The sequence below is a fragment of the Lepidochelys kempii genome, chromosome 8 (assembly GCF_965140265.1).
Source record: "Lepidochelys kempii isolate rLepKem1 chromosome 8, rLepKem1.hap2, whole genome shotgun sequence".
Classification (NCBI taxonomy): Eukaryota; Metazoa; Chordata; order Testudines; family Cheloniidae; genus Lepidochelys; species Lepidochelys kempii.
This window is the reverse complement of record NC_133263.1, coordinates 94,078,372-94,102,075: the sequence shown is the minus strand read 5'-3', so window position 1 is coordinate 94,102,075 and position 23,704 is coordinate 94,078,372. Positions and strand designations below refer to the sequence as shown.

The 23,704-nt window shown below is 40.7% G+C and overlaps 1 protein-coding gene across 28 annotated transcripts in view; it reads right to left on the bottom strand.

The window, feature by feature from the left end:
• Positions 1–23,704, bottom strand: part of DAB1 (DAB adaptor protein 1) — a 758,910-nt gene that overhangs the window by 7,715 nt on the left and 727,491 nt on the right. For 22 of the 28 annotated variants that reach the window (XM_073357552.1, XM_073357549.1, XM_073357566.1 and 19 more), the window contains 6 exons: positions 20,203–20,259; positions 15,842–15,904; positions 13,883–13,991; positions 10,519–11,067; positions 7,097–7,224; positions 5,995–6,093 (listed from right to left, as the gene is read on the bottom strand). In XM_073357552.1, coding sequence (XP_073213653.1) covers positions 6,010–6,093; positions 7,097–7,224; positions 10,519–11,067; positions 13,883–13,991; positions 15,842–15,904; positions 20,203–20,259 — 990 coding nt within the window. In that variant the 3' untranslated portion in view covers positions 5,995–6,009. The remainder of the gene's footprint in view (positions 1–5,994; positions 6,094–7,096; positions 7,225–10,518; positions 11,068–13,882; positions 13,992–15,841; positions 15,905–20,202; positions 20,260–23,704) is intronic. The other 6 variants (XM_073357571.1, XM_073357575.1, XM_073357574.1 and 3 more) reach the window with 4 other exon arrangements.

Sequence of the window (23,704 nt, the reverse complement as noted above, 5' to 3'; positions counted from 1 at the left end):
TAGGGCATAATCAACAAGTGTCGGTATCAGGGTGGGTTTGTGATGTGAGAGTATGCACAAGACTTGCGGGTGTTCATTGGCAACTTTCTGCAGTCCTCAAGTGATCATTTCAATATACATTGTACATGTACAATGCTGCATAAAAGATGCATTACATTCTACAGTTGCTGTCCTCTCAGATTTCTTTAACCTCGCTCCTCTCATGCAGATTTTCAGCACAGGGTTTTCCTTCTGGCTAGGTGATCAGTAAGCACAATCTCAGCAGATAAGCTTCATGAAATGAGACTGGACTTTCTGATCATCCAGCCTGTGCTGAGAATCTGCAGCAGAAAAGGGAGGTTAAGGGAATCTGGGAGAACAGCACTCTGGAGTGTAATGTGTCTTTGATACAACATGCTTTGTGTGTATAAAACCCAGATTCAGTAAACCAGGCTCTAAGGGACCTGACAGCAGTCAAAAAGTATAAACCCTGGTGTAATAGAAGGGCTTGTCCTATTCTTCTACTGATGCTTAAGTTATTTCAAAATAACTTCAATTGTGTTTAAATTCCAGTAGCTGTGTAAATTTTACTCCAATCATCTATTTAGTTAATATTATTTGATATTCAGTGTTTTGGATGTTATAGTGACTATATCAGACTGGAAACATTTTCCAATGTCCAACATTTAATTAACTATTAGAATTTTAAAAGGCAAGTCACTTAGTATCTTAGTACAGACAACTGTGAGGACAATCCAGAAAGAAAATCCCACCCTCTTGGTCCTGGTGTAATTTAGGGTTGCTATGTAGAATTGCACTGCTGCTATTTTTTTTCCTGTTCAGGTTCTTTGGAGAATACCATGGTGAAGAGGTGACTGGGCCTGCAAAGGGCAAAATGGGACTCTTCATGATTTCCTTTCAGTGGACGTTCCAGAGTTTACAGCCAACTGCAGGGAAGGAGCTACCACCAACCCTACGAGTTTCTATCTAGGCTCTGATTGAGTTTATTGAATTAAGCTGAACTGATGGATCCTGGAAAGAGGTCTCTGAGATGTTGTGAGTCTATTCTGTTCTGAGATTCCTAATACAATGCCAGAACCTTGAAGTTGATGGAAAGCCAGGGCACGCTGGGCAGCATCAATGTATTATACCCTCTATGGTTCATCATCTTGCTTAGCATGGATTAACAGCTGGCTTATAATAGTCCATCCTGGAACTGATAAACCCAGTAAGTACTTTTGTCAAGGAGGATACATGTTGTTTTCTGACCACCCAGAGATGGAAGCCAGGAGTCAACCAGCTAATTGTTGGACTACTGACATATGTCAGTGATGACAACAGCATCATGAGTTTGACTTATTTCAAGATCTTATAGTTGTCTGCACACACCTCAGACAGCAGTTGCAGAGCTTTTCTAGGAAGGATTGCTCCAGGAGAACGTGATCAGCTCTAGCCACAAATATTTTGAAGATTTGCCGAGAATCACTTCTAAGATTCACATACATGAACACTGGGTAACAAATCATTGCATCCGTATTTGTTCCATTACTTTAAATAGCTTGTGTTGAAATAACCATGGTGCCAAAGAACATCTTACACTTTTTCAGAGCTTGCTCACTGTCAGACCTTACTCTTCTTTAGGAATTAGTCCCAATAGTCCACAAAGGACTGTATTATTTTTGTGGTACTAGGATATCAGGGACTAGGGTTCAGATTCAAATGACCTAGAAGAATTACTTCCACAGTTAACATGTATATTCTTGAGATGCCAGTCATGGATGAACCAAATACATTGATGTCAAAAAGCCAAAGGTCCCTTTGTCCCTTCTCACACTCTTACTTGCATTGACTTTCACCACTGAAACTATCCAGTGTTGCTTGATAATAGATCAATATGCTGATAAAGATTACAAGTCCCTGCTGATGTAGAGTTAGTGGCTGAACTTGAAATATACTGAGGACCAGCAACTTCCGCATCAGTAAGAGTTGCAGGTACTCAACATATCTCAGGATCAGTCCCATACTTTTTATACATGGTGATGGTATCCACAGGGACTAAAGCAGAATAACTGAAAATCCCTTTTCTATTGTCAATACTGCTTTGACTAGGCAACGGAGAAGTAAGATATGTAGCTTATTTTACAGAATTTTAGCTAAACAAATATTTTCTTTTTTCTTCCCCTTTCACTTTGGTAATCTAGAAAGAGAAATAGGATTATGCCACCTCAAGCATAAATCAAAACCCAGCTAATGAAAGCATTCTTTTTATACACTGTTTTTCTCCTCCTTTCTGTACAATCACTTCACAAATTTGCTTTTCTCAACTAGAGAGAAAATGACTGGATTAAATTCTTATTAGGAATAGCTCTGCAGATACTCAAGCTTCCTTTAGCTGTGAAGTCAGGCCTGCCTGCTTTTGGTCTCAAACAACAGTGGGGCAAAGATTTAACTTATCAATAAATACCAGATTTACCTAAGCACTCAACAGCCATTACTAAACAAGTTAGTTGTGACAACAGCTGCTGTGTGATAAGAAGTTGGAAAGATTCAGTTTAAAACTACAAGAGGATGAGAGGAGAAATACAGACATGGAGATAGCAACTGAAAAATGCCAATTTAGTTTAAACGAGAACACCTAAGACTGCAAGGAACTGAGAAACCAAACGGTTAACATAGGAAATAAATCAGATTAAGAAATATCAGTTGGTGACTATACTCTACCTGAATACACTGAGATAGAAGATATTATATGTGCAGAGCTGATTATGAAGATGCTGGGAACAGATAAATTCTGAAATCCCTTCATAATGCATCATAGAATGTTCTGTTCTTGGAAAGGACAAGGTGGGTGAGGTAATGTCTTTTATTGGACCAGCTTCTGCTGGTGAAAGAGACAAGTTTTTGAGCTATACAGAATTCTTCTGGTCTGAAAATGAGTTTTGTGTAGCTCAAAAGCTTGTCGCTTTCACCAACAGAAGCTGGTCCAATAAAAGATATTACCTCACCCACCTTGTATTGCTAATATCCTGGGACCAACACAGCTAAAACAACACTGCAAACAAAATGTTCTTGGGAAGTCCACTCATCCCACTTGTATATTATGCGATTCTTGCAATAAAGAACTAGGTTCTGAAATGACCATGTGATCTCATCTACCTTTTAATGTAAAAAGCCAGCCTCTACACAGACTGTAATCCTAGGTCTTCTTTTGTACTAGAATATGTTTCTCATTACAATGAGGCTAAAAAATGCTTGGCCTGACATATATGCTATTTTACGTGTTGAATTAAAAATTCTCCTTGGAGTCTCTCCAGAACTTAGGCCTTCCCTCCCCCACCCCATCATTGATGATACAATGTTTCTGTGTAAGAGGAACTGATCCTAGCAAGTGGATTTCTTCTAGTCTGCTGTTGAATGGTACTGAATTGAGACCCTATGGTATTTAGATTGTAAGCTCTTTGGGGCAGGGACTGCATTTTTGTTCTGTGTTTGCATACTGTGTACCACAACAGGGCCCTGGTCCATGACTAGAGCCCCTAGACATGACTACAATACAAATAATAAATAACAATGATATTTTATAATGCCCAGAGTTATATGATGTAATGATAATGTGTGTTAACTTGAATAGGTTGAATTGTGAAACATGTACTTTTGGCTAGGCCCAAAATGAATGACAACATTGAAATCAACCAGAAGTTGTGGTTATAATTTGTATCCCTGTAGTGTCTAGGAGCCCTAGTTCTCTCCATTGTGCTTGGCAATATAAAAACAGAACAAAAAGACATCTCTGCCACAAGGAGTGTACAATCTAATGTAGTATGTAACAATCGACTTTGATGGTTGTCACAAGCAACCTGCAGTAGCCTTGATAGCAAAACTTGTATGAAATGCACGAGCCATCTTTGTATCAGTCAACAAACGAGAAGGAGGAACTCTTCATTACTGTCAGATAGTTCTGAAAATTATCTTGACCCTGATAATCATCAATAAACATTTGTTCATAAATCTGTAGATGTACTTTGCAGAGACACTGTAATATGGGGAGAAGGCCCAGATCTTCAACCTCCAATTAAAGTTCACAATGGGGGAATCCTGGAAAGGTACAAAGCTGGCATAGCTGGCTTATTGCCAGCCTCTAGCGGTACCCGACTCCCCAGTGCAGGGGTTGTGTCAATGCTGGCTGGGGCAGAAGGGAGCAGAAAAAGGTGGATCTGAATTACCATGTGGTCCACCAACCCCTGCTGGTGGAATGATCCTTAGGGAGCAACTCTAGCTCATTTAAATTAGCCTTCTGGGTGCTCTGACTTGACCTGTGGTGGATTCTACCACTTGAACATCTTTGGACCCAAATTTAGGGAGGCATAAAGATGGCTTAGAGCCACTTTTGCTTCCCCTCACACTCATCCTTATGCCGCTGAAGACTGGTGTGATGCTTTTTGCACTGCATTATTTATGGTTAGTAAATAGTCGAAATATCCCCAAAATTTACCAAAGCAAAGTTATCTTAAATTCTTTCACCAGATTTAATATATTAAGCAAGTGGGCTCCTAAAGCAACTATTCATTTTCAGAAGAGACAACTTATTTATGCTTAAGATACATAAGTAGCTGTTGAATATAGTGCAGTATCTAGACAAAAATGAAAATTATTCTATCAATGTAAGGGATTTGTTCCAGCAGCAGTGTGCTGAGAAACAGAAGCTATAGTAAGTCACATATTTGAGTGTTAAAAAAATATGAATGACAAAAGAGCACAGCTAATTAAACATATTCTTCAAATCGTAACGTTAAAACATATTTGGATGGAAAGACAATGCTCAACAACCGGAATCACTGTAGCTTCACTGTCTCTTTGCAAAACATATATACTGGACTGCAAATATCTCTGAGTGTCTCACAGAACTTTCACTAAGTGCTACATTTCCAATGTGTTCTGTAAGGAAAAAGATGCAAAGATCATCTCCCCCATATAACTGGATTTAACACTGTTTTGTGTCCTGGTCAAATAATGAAAATCATCATACCTAAAATGTGCATATGTAAAATCGCCATCACTTCCTGATGGTTTTAATTTGACATTGGAGATAAAAAGCCAAAAACTTCAACTTCAGTGTTACATTTTTGATACACAGATGATAATAAATGGAGTTCTTCAACTGCTCTACCACACTGATTTAGGGGGACGTGCGGGCACATCTTTATTTATTTATTTTTTAAAATTCCTTCCAGTGAGCAAGTTGTTTTATTCCACTGAATCTGTTACATCTGTGCAAATACCAGTATCATTTTTATCTAAGATAAACTTCTGCACAACATATTGAGGTTTACTAGTAATAGCTGAAATTTCTGTATTTACTCCCTAAAATTCTGACATCACTTAAAAACAAGTCTGCACTCACAGTACATTTGTTTGAACCAGTGATACTCAGACCTCATGATTCAGGAGCCAAATTAGTGATCAACATTACCCGAAGGAGCCACAGCGGTGTGAACTCATTGTTTCATTTACTACAGTACTATTCATATTTAAACAGTGTGACTGGAAATATCTAATTTATGTGTGTATTTTTTTTTCCTCACAGCAAATAAGTTAATAACTTAATGCAAGTTGATAACTTAAATGGCTAATAACATAGTAAAAGCCTCCTGATCAGTTCATAACTTAGACCGGTTAATAATTAAATCACACACGATTTTAATATCAGGTGCTGCAAAGAGCCGCAGGAGACGCATTAAAAAGCCGCTTGCGGCTCGCCAGTTGCAGAGTATCACTGGTTTAAAGCATGTAGGCAGCTGTAACAGAGAGGTGCACAACGTGAAACACTTAGCAAACGGCAAAAGCCATGCAAACCACTGAGGATGAGGAATAAATAGGGGGTGGGAGTGGAGAGGGAAAGGGAATGATGTAGTAAAGGAAAAATAAATGATGCATCCATGGGAGCGATGGTAGGCATTGGTAAAAGAATAAGTGAACACCTCAAGATGGAAAGAGAAAAAAAGGACAGATACCTACCCCAACCTGCGCTATCTAGCTACCGACCTGTGGACTTATAGTATCACCAGTAGGCTCACCAAATGGATCACTGTTGGAAGAGGCCTGAGATCCATCAGGCTAGAATACAAGAACATAACACCTTTTTTCTCAACAACAGGAAGTGAAAAGGCAGTAAGAGGTTATTTTCATGCTAGGGACACATTCTATCACGTGCAGCTACTGTACGTTTTAAAACACAAAGGGTGAGATCCTACAATTAATGTGCTTTCAAAATTTGCAAGGACTTCAAATGGGTGTTGCATACATAAAGGCACTGATTTAATGCCTGTTGAAGGTGATAAAAGAGATGCCACGACTGCAATAGGCATTGGTCAGACCCAAAATGACTGCAGGCCCAGTCCCTGAAAGCAGATCTTTGACTAAATTCATGAGCAAATCTATGTGAATCAGAGAGAGTCTAATCTTGTGTAATTTATGCCCTCTTCTATCCCCTCTGCATGTAAATTACAGCAATTTGGGCTCTGTCTAGCCTTTCTTTGACTTAAACTCAAAGCCAATTACCAGAGCATTTTATGACATACAATCCCCATTTAGCCAACCTTTGACTTTGGCCCACTGAGTCTCACTAAGTGTAATGGAATCTTAATGGAGAAAAATCATATACTAAAGGCCCACAGGTAAGGTATGTAACAAGAATAGCAACTAGCAAGAAAATGTAAGAATGTGTAAGTCAGTGTGGGCCACAGTGTTTTAACATATATACTCTTACACCTTCTTCTGCTTCCTTGGCATGTATGTTACATCAACCTGAAGTCCCTTACACATCCGTAAGTGGTGTAAGTACTTTTATGGATGTTTGAGGGTAACTAACTTACACCGCTTTACATATCACCTCGGAGTTTGGCTCCTTAATATGAATACATACTATTGTAAATATCTTGTTAATGTTCGATAGCTATCAAACCCATACTTGGAAATGAACGTTCTCTGCAACTTCCCTTAAAAAAAATCCACCAATCCTGTTGAAAAATCTATTTGACATTTCCAGCTAACTTTCAGTTACTCCCTGATATTTTCTAGCTAGAAAAGTCTAGTTAGTATTAGGAGTCATGCTACTCACAGCCTCCTGCTCTTCACTTTTGCTTGGGCTTTCAAACCCCTCTTCGAAGAGGTCATCTGCAGTAGGATCACTGGTATGAGACACGGATGATTTTGATGGAGAACTCTGTCTAGGAGCAGGGGTTGGAGCTAAACAAAGATGACGGCAATAATAATAGGAAATCAATTCATTAAATTTGTTCAGATGGACACACTATTGAAAATCTAGTCATACTTAAACCCCCCAATTATATTATTCCTAAATTGCTTGTTTTCTGCTAAGATGTGTTTTGTAAAATGAAGCAAACAAAATCATAGTCTATAGACTGAAAATTATAACAAAAATGTCACCAACTCCTTATTTTTATTCCGAGCTTTAAATTCATTTACCCCAACATAAGAAAACTCCACAAATCAGTGTTCGAATTCTGTGATTTGAAACAAACAAACTTAATGTAAAACCTATTTCCTCTGTCAGCCTTTTCAGAAACTAGGATGTTTGTTTTTAGACCAGATGGATGTCGGGGGAGTTTTTGACCAAAAAGAAATTTCAAATGCCAAGAAAAAGATATTGATGGTGGATCTTTAGGTAGACTGAAAACACAGGGCTTGTCTATATGGAGAGACAGTGCACGGAAAGCCGGGTTGTAAATCGGCTGCACTCTAGCCTGAAATAGCAGTAGGTCAAAGCACTCTACAGAACGAATAGTGCATGGCAGCAGCATCCACCCAGAATCAAAGAGAATCATAGAAGATTAGGGTTGGAAGAGACCTCAGGAGGTCATCTAGTCCAACCCCCTGCTCAAAGCAGGACCAACCCCAACTAAATCATCCCAGCCAGGGCTTTGTCAAGCCAGGCCTTAAAAACCTCTAAGGATGGAGATTCCACCACCTCCCTAGGTAACCCATTCCAGTGCTTCACCACCCTCCTAGTGAAATAGTGTTTCCTAATATCCACTCTAGACCTCCCCCACTGCAACTTGAGACCATAGCTCCTTGTTATGTCATCTGACACCATTGAAAACAGCCTGGTTCCAACCTCTGGAACTCCCCTTCAGGTAGTTGAAGGCTGCTATTAAATCCCCCCTCACTCTTCTCTTCTGCAGGTTAAATAAGCCCAGTTCCCTCAGCTTCTCCTCATAAGTCATGTGCTCCAGCTCCTTAATCATTTTCGTTGCCTTCCGCTGGACTCTCTCCAATTTGTCCACATCCTTTCTGTAGTGGGGGGCCCCAAACTGGATGCAATACTCCAGATGTGGCCTCACCAATGCCCAATAGAGGGGAATAATCACTTCCCTCAATCTGCTGGCAGCACTCCTACTAATGCAGCCCAATATGCCGTTAGCCTTCTTGGCAACAAGGGCACACTGTTGACTCACATCCAGCTTCTCGTCCACTGTAGCCTCCCGGGTCTTTTTCTGCCAAACTGCTGCTTAGCCAGTTGGTCCCCAGCCTGTAGCGGTGCATGGGATTCTTCCATCCTAAGTGCAGGACTCTGCACTTGTTCTTGTTGAACCTCATCAGATTTCTTTTAGCCCAATCCTCCAATTTGTCTAGGTCACTTTGGACCCTGTCCCTACCCTCCGGCATATCTACCTATCCTCCCAGCTTAGCGTCATCCACAAACTTGCTGAGGGTGTAGTCCATCCCATCATCCAGATCATTAATGAAGATGTTAAACAAAACCGGCCCCAGGACTGACTCCTGGGGCATTCTGCTTGATACCAGCTGCCAACTAGACATCGAGCCGTTGATCACTACTGGTTGAGTCCTACGATCTAGCCAGCTTTCTATCCACCTTATAGTACATTCATCCAATCCATACTTTTTTAACTTGCTGGCAAGAATACCGTGGGGATCGTAACAAAAACTTGCTAAAGTCAAGATATATGACATCCACTGCTTTCCCCATATCCACAGAACCAGTTATCTCATCATCAAAGGCAATCTGATTGGTCAGGCATGACTTGCCCTTCGTGAATCCATGTTGACTGTTCCTGATCACCTTCCTCTCCTCCCAGTGCTTCCAAATGGATTCCTTGAGGACCTGCTCCATGATTTTTCAGCGACTGAGGTGAGGCTGACCGGTTTGTAGTTCCCCGGATTCTCCTTCTTCCCTTTTTTAAAGATGGGCACTATATTTGCCTTTTTCCAATTGTCCGAGACCTCCCCCGATCACCTTGAGTTTTCAAAGATAATGGCCAATGGCTCTGCAATCACATCAGCCAACTCCCTCAGCACCCTTGGATACATTGCAATCGGCCCCATGGACTTGTGTATGTCCAGCTTTTCTAAATAGTCCTTAACCTGTTCTTTCACCACTGAGGGCTGCTCACCTCCTCCCCATACTGTGCTGCCCAGTGCAGCAGTCTGGGAGCTGACCTTGTCTGTGAAGACCAAGGCAAAAAAAGCATTGAGTACTTCAGCTTTTTCCACATCATCTGTCACTAGGTTGCCTCCCCCATTCAGTAAAGGTCCCACACTTTCCCTGACCTTCTTCTGGTTGCTAACATACCTGTAGAAACCCTTCTTGTTACCCTTCACATCCTTTCCTAGCTACAGCTCCAATTGTGCTTTACACCCCTGCATGGTTGAGCAATATTTTTATACTCCTCCCTAGTCATCTGTCCAAGTTTCCACTTCTTGTAAGCTTCCTTTTTGTGTTGTAAGCTCACCGAAGATTTCTCTGTTAAGCCAACCTGGTCACGTGCCATATTTGCTATTCTTTCTGCACATTGGGATGGCTTGCTGGGCTGTTCTCAGTGGTGGCAGATGACAGATTATTTAGTTGGTGTTGGTCCTGCTTTGAGTCTTCTATGATTAGTGTTATTAAGTTCAATCTAGCTTCTATGCAACTCAATAGACACCTGTTGGCTTCCATGGGAGTTAGATCTATACCAGTGTTAGCACTCGTATAATGGAATCTCTTTATAAACAATTTTTTGCAACTCCACAGTATTAGCACATTTATGCACCTAGAGTGAAATTCACTCCAGTACAGAGGGCCTGAAGAAGGCCTATTCAACACTTAAATCCTACTGAAGTCTCCAAAAATACAGCTGGAGTGGGACTTAAAATGGCCCCCTGTAGGGATGAATTTCACGCCTACTGAGTGAATATTTTCTCATCAATATTTTTAATATTTTCCAAACCAGTTTAAATGTGCTTAGTTTAGGCATATTTTGAAGAGCAGACCTATTACTGTTTTATTAAAAATTAAATTTTAGCTTTCAACCTTTGAAGTTGTTGATTTCAATCGCCTCTGTAATTTGTAGCTTAAATCATGTTTCCCTAGCTCCAGGATGCCACTAACAAGCTTGATCTTGCATGAAGATACAAAGCTCACGTGTAGTCCAACATAGTACACCAGAGAAAAGGGAAAAGCTTTGAGGAGACGGTCACATTTGAGGAAGAGACTGTGACTGGAAGGATTTGGGTACTTACGTGAATTTGTAGATGGCGTTGTAGAAGTCACAGGAGTCAAATTTAATTGAGAGATGTCAAAGTCATCACAATCATCTGCATCCTGTGCCATCCCGACTTTGTTAAAATAGCTGGAGAAGGCCTCTGAGGTACAACTGAGGGAAGGCTGGTCTGGTTTTCGTGATGGCACTGGCGGAGGCTGAGCCATCTGGAAATCTTTGAACATTTCTTTTCCCATTTTCTGTCTGGGCCTGTCTGTCTGTGGACTTGATCTGGTGGAATCGCTTGTGGGTGGAACAGTAGCTATGGGAGCAATGGTACCTTGAAACATGGCTGCTTGTAAAGGCATAACAGTTTGTGTTGGCATGAAGGCAGTTGGTTGGAACTGACCAGCTACAGATGGCCATGGTTGCTGGGTAGGAGAAAAAATACCAGGTTGGCCCCATGCTATTGGCTGTCCTCCCTGCATCACCTGAGCAACTGGAGGCTGAGCACTCATGGCCAATTGTTGTTGAACGAGGGGTTGCTGTCCCCAGAAGGAGGGCAGGACAGCTCCCATTGCAACATAACCTTAAAGAATAACAACAGGATTGTTTTAGCGCATGAACATGAACAGCAAGAGGATGTGGTACAGGAAACACTGTTAGTCAAAAATACACAGACTGTGTCAGGAGTCACAGGGACTTTTACCAATTTACATCACTTCCTTAAATGTGTCAATCCTGTGCTCTTGGCAGGTGTGCAAACAGTTCAATAAATAAAGCGTAACTGGACTGACTTTAATAATAATCCTCATCCCCACTCATTAGGGAAAAAAAATTATTTCCCTCCTCCTCAAATCACATGAATCCTCCCCCTTCCCATAAACTAGAGAGAAAAGGTGGCATGTTGGAACACAGTTTGCCTTGAAAATCAGCTAACCTGGGTTTTGGTAGACGAAAGAGTAACGTGAGCGCCAGAGCAGAGGACTCCTCTCAAAAAATGCCATCTTGTGTAACTCTACCCCACTTCTATGCTAGATCCGCAGAGAACAGGAGTCTCTTACAGCCTCACTAAAGAACTCTACCTTGTTAGCTCATGCTATAGCAGCTCATGCGTTTTGCTCTGGAGGTCCCTGATTCAATCCTTAGTATGTTGGCCCAGATGGGAGCCATCAAATTTACCGTTCCGGTTCAAGCCAGACGACGGTTAGCTCAGGGGCCTGCTTTGATTGCAATTGCTACTGTATCTCATGATAATAGAGGTTTTCTCTGAGGGAGGCAGGACTCAAACCATTAAGGCCTTTGTAGAGGAAAACCAACCTTTTAAATTGCACCCAGAAATGGACACAGTGCAGATTATGAAGCACATGGGCTCCCTCTGAGAAGCAACCCTAAGTAAAGGAATGGCTAAATTTCAAATAGTTCATGTTTCTTAGTGGTCTTCAGGCTTGGCACTAAGTAGAACACTTTGCAATAATCCTATCTGAAAGTTACAGATAACTGAGGCAAGATCTATAAAAGATAAAGGCATAACCTCACCAAATACAGATGAAAAAGCACACTTGGCTACTTCAACACCCAGAAGCTGCTAAGCATGCATGCTATGAATTAAGAAAACATACTTGAAAAATTAGAGGTATGTTGTTTTGTATAATAGATGCCAAAAAATTGCGCTGGGTAATAGCTTATAATGAAAACCTTCTAGCTAGGGGAAAGAGTTGAATATTAAAAACTGGAGTCATTAAAACATTCTAACTTTGATTTGACACTGCTCAGACAAAACTTCCCTGTCAAACTAATGGGAATCTTGGCTGAGTCTGGACTGTATGACTAGACCTTTAGTTTGTCATTTACAATTAAAAAGAAAAAAAGCAGATGAATCCAACAGAGTTTTCGACTGTGTTTAATATAAAAGGATTTCTGAAACTCTACCCTGAAAACCTCTATTAAAGAAGAAACTAAGTGACAGCGCTTATGTTTTACTAATACAAAATGATGTTATATTAATACGAGACCCAAGTGCTACATTAATAATTTTAATTTATTGTTAATATTTTACAATGTGGGATCTCTCTTTCCTCTTCTTTTTACTGGTATAGCAGTAGAAAAGAAATCTTTCCTTGACCTATAAGTTTTCCTTACCCTGCTTTTACCTTTTACTTTTGGTTTATTTCTGGGTTTATTGCAATGCAAACTGTAAAGGAGTAAGACAGCAAAACAAAAATCATAAGCAATTGATCTTGGAATCATTTAGCCAAGGAGAACAATAACATAGCTGAATATGTATTTCAACAAATGGTTATGACGGGGAATGTGAAGTAGGAGCCTCCGCAACTTTGTCAGAGCAATGAGGAATTTCCCACTCCATAACCCCAAAACACAGCATTGTAGTTATGACCTTTCTGACGAAAGGACACTGGAGGGTACTTCTTTGGAAGTACATCAGAGTTTTCCATAACCAGTTAACAAACAGGATCAAAGTGCTTATCTGGTTCTATTCCATGTATCAGGTATGTTACTTTCAAGTGCTAACATAATAATGGAACATTGATACAGTAAAAGATTTCCACTGTGTTACATTTCAGGACAGATGATGCCGTACATCATAGCACTGAAGGTGCTAACCATCCAGAAAACTACTGTTGAATGATTCAAGACACTCCTTTTTCTCCTTCCCAAATGGGACGGAATGAGCTGTTTTTGCAATGCTCCCAGCCCCTGGCAGACCAGAGAGCAAGACCAGAAGTCAAACCCACATCTCCTGCATGTCAGTGCAGAATCTTACACAAACTCTGAATTTTGAGCACTTTGAGGAACATAGCAAAGCCTAGCTGAAACGTCACACTTTGGCTACATGGAATAGCTTTAAAAATGGTCACAAATTTTTCATGTTTCTTGCTGTGCCATCATTTACTGTACATAGTTCAGAATGTCTACAGTTATTACTGGAAATTCAAAGCTAAATAACTTTCCCTCTCCTATTACAACAATCGCTTATAGGTATGTAAACTATATACTTGAACTTCCAGAGACTTTTTAGTCCCAGATCTTTCTTTACTTCATTAGATGTTAGCAAACTCAATATACTGAAGGTTCGACTTGGTACTGATTTGGATTTTCTTTGTCCTGAAGTACAGTACTGTAAGACATTACTGTAAGTAAGTACATTACCGTAAGACAGGCTGTACTTTCACATTTCTATAGTGGAAAACTTTTTTTTAACCCTTATGTTTTGGACGTTGAGACATAAAACAGAACAGATACCTGAGTTCCACAGTTTAGTTATTATTTTCAAAATATATTATTATATTTAATATATAATATATATATATAATATATATAATAATATTTTCAAAATAACCAGCCCTAAAATTAGTCTTTAAATAATCCTATCGGGTTCTTACCTGAGGGTACAGCAGCAGTGCTGAAAGGTACAGAACCAAACGTGTCTGTACTAGCAGGAAGTGACTGGCATGAAGATGGGATAAAGGCATCACCTGGAGTTGCAGGAGTCTACAAAATGAGACAGGAATAAAATACAACAGTGACATATCAGCTACTGTTTCTGCCATCAGCAATCGGCATGCACTGAGGTGCCACATCACCTTTATCTCCAAAAAGAGAGATGCAGATGTAAAGAAGCAGCAGGAAAAAGATCATCAGCACCACAAGACAGAAGACAACAGGAAAAGAGAGAAAAAATACAGAACTCTTAGGCCATGAAGAAAAAGAACAATATAACTTGCATAATCATGTATCATGTGCAAATTTCTGACAGCACCTGTTTCTTAAGAAATAGAAGTCTGTGATTCTGAAGCTTAATAGTTTAACTGAGGATTGATGTAAACAACAGACACAGAAAATAATGCAGAAAGGATTTTAAACCAGGGTGAAATTACTGTATTACAGAAGAATGATTAAATATTGCTCCAGTTCATCAATAGGCCTAGAGGCAAAGTCCTGCATGTTAGAAGAAGACTGGTCCCATTGTTAAAGATAAGGATTAGAAGATGGGAGATCTGAACTCTCTTCCTAGATGTGCCACAAAATTCCTTTGTTACCTTACTGCACAGTGCCTCAGTTTCCCTATCTGGAAAAGGAGAATATTAATATTCCCCTATGTCACAATCTGTTTTGAGGCTTAAAAATGAACTGGAAAAATTCTCTATTTCTACTTTATAATGAAAACAGCTTGTTTCAAAGGCTTCCATCTCCTTAAAGTAACACACACATTTTTGTTTTTAACTTGTTTTTAGGTCCTTCTTCCCTCCCTTAGCTGAAGGACTGGGATATGATCTTTGGAGGTTCCAAAGAGTGATGTCATTCAAAGCTGTAACCACATCTGATGCTCTCCTTCCCAAACAACTGAGTTTTAGACAGAGTCCCACACAGCAGATGCCACTGCTAAACGGAAGTGATGGGAGCTGCAGCTCAGGTTACAGCCCTGTATGACATCACCATTCAGATCTCTATTTAAAAAAAAAAAAAAAAAAAGGTTGAGGCCATCCTTGCACATCACAAAGGAGCAGTGCGATGGGGTGTTCAGCCTACACAAGGCCTGAAGGGGTTGTAGTGGCTGGGTAGGCCAATTAACTGCACTGGCTGTATCTGGAGGAAGAGACAGGGAGCAATGAGGATTAATTAAAAAGGAAGCTCAGCTGCACAAGAACAGGAGGGGCCTGCATAAAGCCCAGTAGCTGAGAGGACAATGGGGCTGCAGAGAGAGAGAGAGGCTGCAGTCACTGTTACAGTGACAGATGGCAAGGGAGGAAATCGCCCAGGGATACACGGTAAGGGCTAGGACCCGATTACTTGTTGTAGAGTCCCTGGTCTGGAACCCCTTGTAGAGGGCAGGCCTGAGTTCCCCTACCAGCTACGGGGGAAGTGGCACCATTAGGGCAGTGAAAGAGAAGACTGTGACGGACAGTGGGTCCTGAGAGACATTGATGCATGTGATTTCCCCGGTAGGGGAAAACCACAGTGACCGGACTGGGGGAATCAAGCCATGAAGTGGGAGCAGTTGAGTCCTGAGAGAGCAAGACAGGGGGTGACGGTGTGCAACCGCAGGAAGAGGCATCAGCCTGGCAGAGTTAATCCCCAGACGTGGTCAGAAGGAGATGTGCCAGCGGTGAGTAGAGCACCCCGAGACAAGCAGTGATTGGAGAAAACCATTTTTTTTCCTTTTTGAATATGTTTGCTTCCTAGTTCACCTTTATTTCACTACTGTTTGAAAAAACACTTTGAAATCCTTCATTTTGGAGTGCATGCTACTCACCCTCCTGCATTTCTAGACATGGCTACAGTAAACCTGCTTTTTACCGGCCAGGTAGAAAAAGGCAGGGCAAGTTTCCCTGGGTACTTACTGGGGGAGAGGTTACATCAGGAGGAGTGGACATGTCCCCAAAAAGCTCTAGTTGGGTAACAGCCTGCAAAGAGAAGAATACATCTGTATTTATCCTTTAAGGAGAATCAAGGAAGAGGGTGCCTGAGACTGTAAACAAGTAATGAATTCATATAATCTATCCAAAATAAAGCTATTTATGCCTTGATTGTCCCCTCCGTGGGGACGGACTAGGCCCTGGGGCTGGCTCACAAACCTAGAGGAAGCTCAAACAGCCCCTGGGAAACTCTCTTATGGGGGATCCACCACAGAAGGGGATAGGGTAGAGAGAAAGCATCCACAATGGGGCTATATTCTCTTTCCCCTCTTAGCTTCACTGGGCACAGGGGATGTGTGTATGTCCCATTGCCACCCAACCCTTCCACCATGGCCCCATCTCTGATCTCTCAAGCCCCAGACTACAACCTCTGTGGGGTCCAGGGGAAGTGGGTCGAATGTTGCTATGGAGTTGGCTGAGGCCCCACCTTCCCCATGGGATGAGTGCGGCCTGCACGAGCCCTAGGCGATGAGAGGAGACACAGTTAGGCATTACCACTGGATAGCTCTAAATGCTAGAAATGTTTTACCAGGGACTCCATTTGGAGTTTGGTTTTGAAACAGATCAACCAAAGAGGTCTCTCTCAGTTGGACCAGAAGGGGGAAAACCCATTCATAACATATAGCAGCCTCAGTGGCTGCATAAGCAAAGTATCGGCCGAAGCTCAGACTCAGCACTCACAGAGATGAATTTACACTGGGCAGAGCCACTAGTGACATGGAAACCCAAGCAGTTCTGAGGAAGCCTTGCTTTGACTGTGTCTTCTACAGTACACAAGCCAAAATAGCATGAAACTTGATAGTGATCAAGTATTTACATCTGCCATATAATATTAATGATTCCTCCTGCACCAAACTTCTATGAAAGTATAATTTAAGTATTTTGATCAAAAAGAGCTGCTTGAAGGTATTTAGGTACTGATCGTAAGTGGGATCAGTTGCTGCAGTACTATCCTCCCAAAATTATTTGTATATTTAATTTTTAAAGGAACTTATCACATTTCCTGTTGTATTGCACAAAGTCAGATTACTACTGTATCTGTGCAGTGTGAATTATTGTCCCATTATGAAACAGCCTAGGAAAACAAGATGACATGATAAATTGATGAGTATTCAGAGGAGTGAAATTTATACACAATTAATAGAGCTGGTTGAAATTGTTTAGGTGGGATACTTTTTTCTTTCTGAGAAATAAATTTGCTGGAAATGAAAATTTTTGTTCCTTTCAAAATTTTTCCAGTTTTGTGATGAAAACATGAACCTTCCCAACAAAAAAATGTGTGGTATTTGATTTTTTTTCATTGTGAAACTAGAAAATTCCTGTGAAAATTACCAAAAAAAGGCAGGGGGAATTTTTGTTACTTTAATTTTTTCCCCAAGGAAAATACTCACCATTTTCTGACTAGCTTTAACAATTAATTACTGGTCAAGATTCTGGAGTCAAATTGCCTTCCCCCACCAACCTTATAATTTAGACCAGGGATAGCCCCTGTTTCACCCAACCTCTGAAAAATATCAGGGTAAAAATCTTCATAGTTTCATTTTAAATTTATCTATAGACACACCACTTTGAAGGATTCTGGTGGGAATCCAAAGCTCTGAGCAGCTCCCAGTTCTGACAGTAGTTCTTCCAAAGCTTTATCCTGTATCCTTTATTCAAGTAAGTAACCCCACTGAAGTTATGGGAGTTTTCAGTATAGATTATTCGACAGGCAAAGGTTACAGAGTTTGGGCCATAGTTAAAACCAGAAAGAACCAAAATATTCGGGAACTCCAAATGGTTCTGAGAGCTGAGGTATCCATGGAACTTCCACTGCTCTCCACCTAAAACTCCATGCATGGGAGGTAACAGAGCAAGTAATAACACTTAGGACTTGCATAACTATGGGTGCTCTCCATCAGAGCCACGGGGCAGATGTTGGGGGACTCAGCCAATGGCACTGCACATCTGTTCTGTCAGGGGTAGGGGCCACTGAAGCAAGAAGCCAAACTGGCAGAACAGTTCCTAGCTTCACATGGAAGAGTTTAAAATCTACCCCCTACTTTTCTTACCAAAGGGACATTACAGGGAATGCTCAGAGGGGAATTCAGTGAGGTTTTCCTCCTTTCCTCCACTTCTCCTGTGGCTTCTTCTGGAGCCCAAGAACATGAAAAATCAGGCTTTTAAATTTTAATGGGATTGAACATCCATCTTAACTCTGTTTCTTGTCCCATCCCCCACTTTAGGTGGGATCACAAGGTCTGGAGACAACTTTGCAGCCCTCTAATTCAATAGGAGAGTTGATGATAGGCTTGGAATTCTGCTGAGTTCTAAATCATATAGGGCCATGGGAGTAGCCATGCTTAGCACTTAGGACAGTTGGGCTACATTCTATTTTCTGAATCATCTTACATGAAACAAAAAAAGAGGGCAAATGTTAAAGGTTCTCCTCATATCATCAGCTCCCAGCTTTTTGCCACGAATGATCTTTTAAGGAGGAAGGCTACTAATTCAAAATGCAATAGTTTGAGTGATTTTTATATTTTTCTTATATATGTATTGTTTAAAAAAGAGGCAACGCTACAGTAAATTAGACACTCTCTGCCTTGAATTAGTCTAGCTGCATTAATGGCACTCAGCCTAGGAATGAATTATTTCACATCTCCTCACATTCTGTATTGTGTTAAATAGATCATTTTGTGTTTTGGTGATATGCTAAGACATTTTCCACTAAAGGTCTATATTTCCTTTCAAGAGTGTGAGTGTAATTCTTATAGTCATGGGAATGGGATTTACGCATGTATATGGGGAGAGGATTAGCCCCCTTCATTTTTTAAGGCTGCACTTATTTTCTTGGGTACTAATAGAAGAACTATAGAACTAGTCTCTCCAAGAGAAGAAGCAGATCACTCTAGTACCATGCACAAAATTGCTAACCATTTAATCTTAGCAATGTCTAGAAAAACCTGAATAATAATGATACTCCTAATTTAATCATTTCAGATGAAACTTCATGCCAACCAGCTGCCACCAATGGCTGCGGGGGTTGTGACAATAGCACAGAGTCACTTCCTTCTAAGAACTCTAAATTGCTGTAAAGCTTCTGGCTAGAACCTCCCCCAGCCTCCTCTTGTCTGACTTCCTGCTAGCATTCTAAAGAAACTGTACATGTCCCTTCATAGATGAGACTGTGTGGGTTTTCCCTGCCCACAGGGAAAGATCCTCCAAGCCTTCCTCTCCCACCATAAGGGAGAGAAAGTGAGAAGCAGAGCTGCCAGTGACTGCAAGGGGTACCAGGTAGTGAGACCGTGTCCTGCACTACCCAGGTTGTCAGCCTAGGGGAAGAGTCTATGTAGTGGGCGAGGGGCAGAAGTTTTGATGGAACCCTTATCCCACGATTCATATTAATGTAGCCTAATGTAGAATAATCTACATTAATGAATCTACATTAGAATGAATCCCATGATTCATATTCTAGCCTAATGCAGAATAAGTATAACTGAGAATTTAACACAATGATTCTTTTTGAACTCAAGGTTTCAGCATTTAGTTCAACAGCAGCAGGTCACATAACCACTCTGTGACTGTCACTCTGTAAAATGGAGATAATGATACTTTTCAAAGTGCTTTAAGATGTGTGCACCTGTGGAAATTCATCTCAGATAAAACTCCAAGGAGCTCACGAGAGCCTCTCTGATATCACAGCGATGGGGACTATATAAACCGATTGCTGGATAGAGCACTATTGAGTTGCCATTACTGTTTATGCTAATAAGCCCTTCTACATGGTGACCCCAGAAAAAGAGCAATATATTGGCATGACTGCAACTTTGTGTACAACAGATGCTAGAAAGCTATGTCAGCAAATGTAAATTGTAATTTAGCGTGAAAATAACTTTTGAGGATACTTGTTAGAGAAGCTTAAACTGCAACATTTGAATCTGGATTTCAAATCCCACGAAGTCTGGGATTGTTTGGATGAGGAGTTCTAGTTCTGGATCCTTGCTAGGGCTAAATTCTCTACTGGTCTAAACGAGTACAGCTCTTTTTACATAAATGGAGTTTCAGACATTGGCAGACATTTTGGCAGCTAATCTTTACCTTTCATTGGTTTTAAACAGTTTCACTTTCTGGGTCACCAAACAGATGAATTTTCCAACTATATAATTTCTTTTTAAATTATCCGTACTTGGCATTAGCTACATTCTGGTGCAGCTAAACCCAAATGGAACATTTTCAAATCGCACTAATTCTAGTGGTGATTTCATCTACATTTCCCTTTTGTATTTTTAGTGTCATAACCTTACCTGAGTGACTGTAACAAGATTTTCATCAATATCCAGCAATAAGTTTCCATTCTGCAGCTGTAAAGCATGATTTATGACAATGAAATGAATGATTTATGAAAATGACATGAGTTCTGAGCATGACAATGATAACCTCCATAATTATTGACTTCCCTATGGAAACGAAAACCCTTTCAGTCTTGTAGCAAGCTGCTGTACTCACCTCAAAGATAACAAATCACACGTTTAAAAATGGTGCATTTGAATGCTGCTAACATAGAGTGCAAATATACACGACACTTGCCTGTAGGACACTCTTGTACAACGCCAGTTCTGTCATGTATAAGGCTACATCAGTGCAGACATTAGAAACAGTTACTCTTTAAGGGATTTATAAGTTTAGCTATAAAAATTCATTATGGTGCCCGCTCCTGCTCCCATTGAAGTTAATGGGAATCTTTATTGACTTCACTGGGGGAGGGAGTTGGCATTCTCAGCTAAACAATTTGATAATATACATGTGGGGTAAGAAAAGGCTCTAAAAGCAAATAATATATGCAGCAAAATACAGTGTCTATTTAACTAGGTAAAACTATGGGTTTTGAAAAGTGTATTTATAAATTAATAAATGCATATCTAAGATTACAAATACCCTTTCTATAATCTGCAAGAGAATATTTTTTAAAATGGTGGTATTAATGAATCCAAGATAAATCCAAATCTACAGGGTTGTGTGTAAATGTATGTATAATGGAATATACTAAAAATCCCACTGTTAGCTATAAAAATAATAGCTGATCACCTGACTTAAATGTCATCAGGGGACTAAATTTCAATGTGATAAACATAACTGTTTTAAAGTGGGAGGGGACAAATCAGAATGATTTTTGCAACATAGCGAGAACTACAAGAGCAAATGAATTAAAGTTTAATCTGTGCTCCGTTTAAGAGTGGAGGGGGCCAGAAGATGCCATTCCAGGAAGCTGGAATAACAAAGGCCCAGGAAATGGGCTGACAGCAGAAGAGAGCCAGGAGTCCTGGGGAATTAGGAGTTGGATGTAGGGGAAACCCCAGAACGCTATTCCATTAAGGGCCCGAGATCAGGAGCCCTGTCATGTAGGATTGGACAGGACTCCCTTCTTTTCCAGTCAATCGGGAGGAGCTCTCTGGAGGAGGGCAGTATATAGACTGCTTTCTCCTTCAGAAAAGTAAAGACACTGGCAAGAGAAGGAGGTCAGAGCCAGAAGGCTAAATTCCAGGGAGAGACAGCCATGAGAAGCAGCCCTGTGAAGAGCAGGCTGTGGCTGTGAGTGGATGGCAGAAGAGCCAGAGATAAACGTGAACCTTTGGGCTGCAGTGACAGACTTTATTGGTGGGGCAGTTTGGAAGTGTTTCCCAGCATTACACCAGCCCCAAGCAGAAGGCAGTAGAACTTCTAAGATGCCATGGGGGGAGTTTGTAAGGAAAGAGGGAGCACCCAGGGACAGCTGCTGCAAAGGGAATTCTGGTCATGAGGGACTGCTCAGGAAGTGGCAGCCCTGTTACCTGATGACAAACCCACCAGTCAGCAATTCACTGGAAGTTTAAAAATAGCCTGAAAGGGTGGTTCTCCTGTGTCTCTGATAATAAAATTTGGGCAAAAAGTAATTTCAGATGAAGAAAGTATGACATATTATATATACAGGGCCCAATACTGTAGACTCTGTATATGAGGAATTCCTACTGAAGTTAAGGGAAGCATGAAATCAGGTTTAGGCTATTAGCCCCAGAACCTCACTATAAATCCAGAAAGCATTCTTGATATAAAAATTGAAAGGCTTAGGCCTTGAATAAGGACCTCAGGCTTTAGCCAACAGATTATATTTCTTGATTTTGACCATCACTTCACCTAGTCATCTCTCCCAATTCTTTACAGGTTTTACAATCATGGTAGTTCTGAGTCAGATTCTGCCCTCAGCCATACTCCTGCACCTACACTGATTGCTCTGCAAAACCATTTGAAAAGTAACCATACCATAGCATGGAAGAAACACGTGTGCAGCATAATAACAGACCATTAGTAATAACTTGACAGTGCTACAGTGGGACATCCCTGAAAACAGTTTGCCTATCATGTCACTGCACATCCCCAAGTGCCCAATTATCATGTCGCACTTGGACTACATCCTCCATCAGTTCACGTTCAGCATCACTTACTGTTGAGCAGAGACTTCCAAAAGGTGAAATATTAGTGTCTATTAGAGAGAGCGCGGGAGTGTTCAATAGCAACTTCTCCAGGGTTGCATTAGTGTAACTGAGGACAGAATTTGGCTTATTGAGTCTTTCTTTGGTTAGACATTTCAATACAAAAGGATTTATCTTTATCAGCGAAAGTAAACAATCCTCTCCCACTCGACTATATAAAAAAAGAGAAATCTGGAAAGATGCTTGGTTCCTTGATCTTTCTGTAGAATTCCTGTCTCTGTGGATTTCTCTGTGTCGTGATGTAAAAGCTGCCTTTAATTACTGGAAAATGCATCTTGTCTTACATGAAAACACCGCCACAGCTTATTCAGCAAGGAAAACAAAAGTCAGCTGTAACCACTTAGAGGTGGGCACTGGAAATACTATTAATCCTCATATCTTGGTGGTATTAAACCTTATAGTGAAAGCTGAGTCTTCCCATGTAGACATATGCTGTAGTCTTTTAAACATTAAATATTTAAATCTGGCTTCTTAAAGCAGGCTTTAAACCACTCCAGCTGGCAATGAAACTTCTTGTGACATTTTTCACTCTTCAGTGGATACAAGGGAGCGGAAGGTGCATTATACAGAAGAAAGCCTAGAGACTATGACTACAGAGTTATGCAAGTTGTAGCTTTCATACACCTAAATACAAGAAAGTCACTTCTACACTTTATCTGTTGATGCAGTAGGGGTTGGAAAAGTACTTTGTTGTGTTTCTTGAATTATTGCAAAGATATAGATTTACAGTAGAAGAACTCTGAGGCAGGGACCCCTGTATTGAGGGGCTGGTAAAACACCTTGCAAACCTTGCTACAGAAATAATAGGCCAGGTACTCAGCTGTTGTTAATCAGCATAGCTCCACTGACGTCAATGGACACATGCTGATTTACAACAGCTGAGGACCTAAGTTAATATTTCTGTACTTTGATTATGAATGAGACAGTAACAGTGATGACTCAGGAATCATGGTGTTGAAACTTCAGAGGATGAAAGGAGAGGGAGTGGTCAAAAAGGATGAATAGTGCATGGCAGCTCATCTTATTGTCTAATATAGAGTTCAGTGGGTTAAAATGACAGAATAAAGTACTGTAGGAAGTACAGTAATTAACCAGTAAGGAAAGTAATTTACTTTTTATTTCTTCCTTCTTTCCTCTTAGTGGGTTCTTGAGAATGTCATGAGCACTCCAAAGAGCAGAATATCACTCAGCTAATTCAAGCTGCATAGGTCTGATAAGAGGACAGATGCTTGACACAGCTACTTGTTTGCAAGGGTGGATGTTGAGTCTGAAGGCGTCT